The 6,260-nt window shown below is 36.2% G+C and overlaps 1 protein-coding gene across 1 annotated transcript in view; it reads left to right on the top strand.

The window, feature by feature from the left end:
• Positions 1-6,260, top strand: part of dock2 (dedicator of cytokinesis 2) — a 130,918-nt gene that overhangs the window by 17,466 nt on the left and 107,192 nt on the right. Inside the window, exons 17-20 of the mRNA XM_015393480.1 lie at positions 773-971; positions 3,391-3,488; positions 3,585-3,674; positions 3,922-4,022. Of these exons, the coding sequence (XP_015248966.1) occupies positions 773-971; positions 3,391-3,488; positions 3,585-3,674; positions 3,922-4,022 (488 nt within the window). The remainder of the gene's footprint in view (positions 1-772; positions 972-3,390; positions 3,489-3,584; positions 3,675-3,921; positions 4,023-6,260) is intronic.

The following is a 6,260-nucleotide window of genomic DNA, read 5'->3' as shown; positions in this document are numbered from 1 at the left end:
CAAAATTCCAGTTTGCGAGCGCAAATTACTGCACGCAAAATTGGATCTTGATAAATCCGGCCCTCTGTGTCTACAACATCACAATAAAGTTTGTCTAGGTCTAACATGAACCACTTGTCTTTCACCTGGGTCATTGCAGTCTTTGTTATTTTTTTGTTTTTGATCCTCTTCATAAGTCATGATGAGTCTGCTTATGTAATTTATTTGAACAATATAGGTTAATATCTGGATTAACTCAACAGCTAATAATAGGTAAATGTATATTGTTCAGTAGAGATAGTGTTAATTGACAATTTATTTCTTTATTTGGTAAAATATATATTAATACACATGTTAAATAGAATATTCTAACTTATAATGATAGACGTGCTAACTAAAAACTAAAACAGAAAACAGCAAGTTATTCTATCAGACTGGAATATCAGACTACACAGTGTGTTGATAGCAAGATAATGAGAGCAAAGATATTGCCTGATTTCACTCTGTTTTTTATTCTAAAATCTTAGAGAAAAAGAAAAATAGCTCACATATAGTAATCACTGGAGCTAACCTCAATCAGATTTGTCTACTCTTCATCTAAAAGCCTGAAGAATTACATTGCACCAGAAAACTCTTAGAATCTAGGTTCTTTTGAATTTAGCTAAATACTGGGTGGGTTTTTTTTATTTCTGTGCTACAACACAATCCATCATACTATAGAGTGGCCTTTTTGGCATAGCTTTTGTGCACAATTAGTCTGTGTAATGAAGTCAAATTTGCATTGTCTCACCAGGGCGACAGCAAACGCATGGAAGATGTGAACTGCTACTTGTCCCTGCCCTCGACCCGTTACCATCACAGTGACAACCACAAGGGTACAGGGCTGAACCGCAGCGGCAGCAGTGTATCTGGCGGAGGAGGCCTATCAGTGAGCTCCAGAGACAGCTTTGCCATCTCCACTCTGGTCTGCTCCACTAAACTCACCCAAAACGGTATGTGCAAGTGTTGGTCTAGACATGTGTGGACTTGTGGATCCACAGAAAATTAAACAGGCCACGAAATTAGGAGCAGAGAGGATGCTTGAAATTAAACCTGACATGTGAAAAAAAAAGGTTTAATTAACACCTTCCTCCAACAAGGAAATAAGGCCAAGCCAAGACAATGAATAATCAGCTGGCTGTGATGATGGCAAAGGTCAAATTCACTGCTTCAAATGAAAGTTTCTTCAAGTCCCAGATATAAATGATAAAAACTTTGTGCATCTATTCAGAAGCAGAGAGTTATTATGTTAATGTAAATTTTAATATGAGTGGAACTTTTTATTTTTTTCTTCTATGTATGATATTAACAGAATTACATGGAAATTATCATTTTATTTGTGTTTCTATATACTCTATGATTTATTAGTGAGGAGTACTGTGATAATGCATACTTATGCAGCAACACAAGTTGTTTTCACAAAAAGGAGCTCATCAACTATTGCTTAATTGCACATCCACTCCAGACAGAAAGGTGCATCACACACAGGTGCAGAGCAACAGCTGTTCTCCAGGAAGTCAGTCCATCATCATAATGAACATTTTCCTCCACTATTAATAACCTTTACCTGAATCACAAACAGACACAGACTCTCAGGCCTTTAGGCTCACAGGGTTGTTCAAGTCATGCCTCCAGATGTGAAAGCTTTGCATGGTGTGTCCAAATCTATTGGTCCGCAAGAACAGTGTGACAGAAATCTGTACCATGTCAAGTACTATAACAGATTTAATGACTGAAAAGGGGGATTTGGATGCTCATGTGTAAACTAATGCACTTAAACTTTAGATGTTTAAACTGATATTTTTGCTAATTAAACAGCACATAATTCGTTAACAAGTTTCAAATTCTGGTGAGTTTTACGTGTATTTATCTGAGCAAATTTTTCCTTAACCTCACTTTTAATCATACTTGCTAGGAAAGTTATTAATGACTGTCAGAGACCAAAAAATAACAACACAATTGTGGGGTTTCTCTGCTGATTTGTGATTAACTGTCAGAGACAGCTGTGTTTTTTTTTTCTTAATAATGATGCATGCACAAATTATGTTAAGACTGTTTAAGATTACAATCAAGTGTACTGACAAAGTATTCAAAATGTTTTTATTTATTTATTTTTTTTGGCTTGCCCTTTTATATCATTGAATTTATGTGGTAAAATTACTTTCAACTCATATAAATGTATAGACAATCAGACATGCTGATTGGTTTTAGAAACTTGTGAAAGAATATGTTGCTCTCAGCAGATCATAAATAATTGTTAGGCAACCATAGTTGAAACTTATATCGGAGCAATCATTATATGCCTACTGTATATTGACCTGATATGAATTCAACATGAATCAAACACACCTTTATTACTCATCTTTTAGTTTGTCATTTCGAAGAGGCACGAGAAATATCGACCCATTTATGGGTTTGATAAACTTTAAAAAGAAGCAGCTAAAATCTCATTTTGTACCTCAGCTTGCTACATCTGAGATTTTACCTGAAGGCAGACATATTCTGTTTTTGTTTTTTGGCTCATTGTAGTGGGAAAAAAAAGTATTTAACTATTAACCCTAGTTAAATAAATAGAGATCGGTGGATTTCGCTCAGTTCACTCACTTATTTTCTTATCTTTGCACACCAAGGTCCTTCAGGACATAGTTAGGCTAATCTGGTTTTAGCATTACCTCAGCCTAGAGGAACAAGTGGATGAGCCAAAGGTTCTTGTCCAATGTCATTGGCTGACCTTAAATAGAAAATTAGTCGAAAATTCCTTAAAACACCCTGTGAAAATCTGTTTAAGCTGTCTAGGATTAGCTGTATAATAAACCCTGCAAATTAAGAATCAGATTTCAACATTATATGGGTAAGAAGGCAAAAGATACATGCCTTAACCAGACACTTGTAGAGAGAACTGATGCTGCGAGGCTGAATAAAGAAGCATCAGACTTTCAGTTTTAAAGAACCATTTCTTCATCTGATACAAAAAATCGAAATAAAATTATGTTTGTGATTATAGCGTGAGTAACTATGTATGAAGGGGTATATGTGAACCTTGGAAAGGCACAGCATATGTCTTTAAGCGCTCCCTGTAAATATATTATAGTAAATCCATAACCAAAAGGCCTGCATGTACCCCTGATTAACAGAGAAATGTTAAAGGAAGCAAACGTTTGATATTTTTAAACAACAACTCTTGTTTTAAATTAAAACAAATATGACATTATTGGTTGCTTTAAAAAATAACCTAACTTACCCTACACATTTGGAAAAAACCTACTTAGGTAGCAAATGTGTTTTATAATTCAAAGAATCCAGCAGCTGTATATGAAGCCCCTTGGACTAATTGTACACCTGAACTTAAATATATTCTCTCTGTGGTTTTAGTGGGTCTTCTGGGGTTGCTTAAATGGAGAACCAGGCCTGAACTTCTTAAAGAAAACCTGGAGAAATTGAAAATCATCGATGGAGAGGAAGTGGTCAAGGTCTGTGCTATGAAGAGCCCTAAATATGTGTCTGTGTGAAAGCGTACACTGGGATGGAGTTTTTGTTCAAACTGGTTCTGTTTTGTTTGCATGTAGTTTTTGCAGGACACTCTAGATGCCTTGTTTAACATCATGATGGAGCACTCTCAGACTGACGACTATGACATCCTTGTGTTTGATGCCTTGGTGAGTCTATGTGTGTGTGTGTGTTTGTGTGGGGGGAGGTGGTTCTAGCTACTGTAGGTATATTGCAGGAATGATTCTTCATGTGTGGTGTGTCAACTCACACAGCAGGATATCTTGACAAGATGTCTGGAGTCTAAGATATCTATGTGCCTATCTTTTTTTTAACAAGCCATATTTGTCAGATGACTGAGCATAACTCTTATCTATTTTGCGTGTGAAGTTTAATGTTTTATTTTTTTCCTGACAGATTTACATCATCGGCCTGATCGCTGACAGAAAGTTCCAGCATTTTAACACTGTTCTGGAGGCCTACATAAAGCAGCACTTCAGTGCGACACTGGCCTACAAGTAGGTTATTTTCTAATCCATCTTTTTCACAGCTTACCTGAAATAGTGTGCTTTTTAACTTAGGCAATGCTTCATCCTCTCAAACAGTTAAAGATTAGATAGGAGTAGGGGCTCTCTGAGAATTAAATAAGCTGATTTTTATCAGACATCAAAGAAGTTTAGTAGATAAACCTAATTATTTAATATATTGACATTCCAATTATAATGTCAGTATGGGTGCATAAATGTTATCAGAAAGGAAATTTAAATAACTGTTTAGATATAAATCACTGAGTCTGAGACCATCAAATAGTGGTCTAAATACCGGTTTCAAGACCAAGACTAATAACTAGTAACCCGTCTCAAAGCTGGTTTAAATCGGATCATATAGAATTGTTAACTTTGCTGCAAGAATCTAGTGAGGTTGTTGTTCAACTATTGTACTTTTTGTACACATTTGATATTTTCTTATAAAAAAAACTTTACCAGATGTTTTATCTCATGCTATTGTAGCATGATGAGGCATTAATAGGTTATAAACCACATATTCCATTTATGTGATCAAAATAAAGTTGGCTTCTGATCTCAAAGTTATTCTACAGCAATTTCTAGATTTCTTTATTTTCCACTGACATGGCATTTGGATCATGAAATGGAAAAAAGGAGATCTTCTAAATTCCAATTAATTTAACACTATTAAAGAAAAGTTTAAAAGAAGATAAGCAAGACTGAAAAATACTAAAATTAAAGTTAACAAATTGGTGATCATACTTAAATTTACTCTTGAATATATATTAGTTGAAGTAAAAGAGCAAGGCAAACAAATATGAATGCAGACAAAAAGCTAAATGAAAGACCCAGAGCAGTCTGCATGCAAATTTACATTTCTTCCCTAACAACTATATTTTTATTTCACTTCATTGATTCAACAGCTCCCTGCTGGCCTCAAAATGAATGATTAAAAATGAATATTTCATCATTATAGCTCTCTTTGTATTTGCTGTTCTTATTAAAAGTTGCAAAAGATTGTCTAGACTCTGCCAGGAATCTTTCTGTAATGCTAAAACAGCTACTGACAAATTATGCATTTGTTAGTAGGTGCACTTTCCACTTTTCACAGTTATGAAAATTAACCAAGCTTAGTAGGCAGATTAAATGAAGTTTATTGACCTGCCTCAAAAATACTCTGTTAGGTCCAGCAATGTTTATCACAGCCCATTTCCACCGAAAGCCCTGTGATTTAAAGCCCCAGGATGTGTGTTACCCATGTAATAGAAATCCTAGGGGGTTCATCATCATGCTTTGCCATTACTTTGGAAGTCCCTCAACAATTAGCCCGAGGGAATCTACTACACCTCCAGTCCAGTAGGTAGCAGTAATACAAACATACAGCTGATTCTCCCTTTTCCTCCAGTGTCGACCAGCTATCAGTTGATCTCTACCCACAAAAATTGACTTTTAAATTTCTTATCAAGCTGCATTGGTTAGCTTAAGATCATACTCTGCTCAGTGGGCAGCCCACACCAGCCTGCCCTAAGACCTGGGGCTCTGCAAATTAAGTTTTAAGGTGTGCTTTGTTGCTTAAAAGCATTTTAAAACACATTTTTTGTCAAGCGTAAGGTATCTAAAACATTTGTACATTCACCTACACCATCATGGTGGCTCTAAACTGAAGGTGATCTCCAGCAGACAAGTAGGGAGGAATTTAGTTTGACTGTGGTGAAATAAGCAGGATTCTACATTTTCCTTTTTTCATTCCCACTCAAAAGGCTGGGGCTTTTTAAAGCCTGGCTAGCATTTCCAAAGCCATTTACCTGGGTAAATTGACTTTCCTGGGGCTTACGAACCACTAGAGAACCAGAACTAGGTGGGTTGTTGATGGGTGGTCTGTTTATACTGTAGCTGTCATGTTTATACTGTAGCTGCCATGCTTTCTTCCAACAGAGGCGCCTCTTTCAATTGATTTTGTATTATTTGATGTTGTTTAGAGTGGCTCCAGTTATCCTGAGCTATCTCCACATTTATGCTACTATAGGCTTAGACTTCTAGGGGACATAGGGACCCCTTTTTCATCATTCTGCCTCATTCTTTCTCAATTCTTCCATTCTGCTGAATCTGAAGGGTATCTCTCTAACGTTATGCTCTCTTCGCTTTTTCTCAAAGTAGCTTCGCCTTGTCTGTTACTGTTTGGCTGTGACACCATCCTGGAGATGAATATCAGCTGTGCTGCTGCCATCAACACCTTTGTTTATAGATGTT

The sequence above is a fragment of the Cyprinodon variegatus genome, unplaced genomic scaffold (genome assembly GCF_000732505.1).
Source record: "Cyprinodon variegatus isolate N-32 unplaced genomic scaffold, C_variegatus-1.0 Scaffold643, whole genome shotgun sequence".
NCBI lineage: Eukaryota > Metazoa > Chordata > Actinopteri > Cyprinodontiformes > Cyprinodontidae > Cyprinodon > Cyprinodon variegatus.
This window is presented reverse-complemented; position numbering and strand designations above follow the sequence as displayed.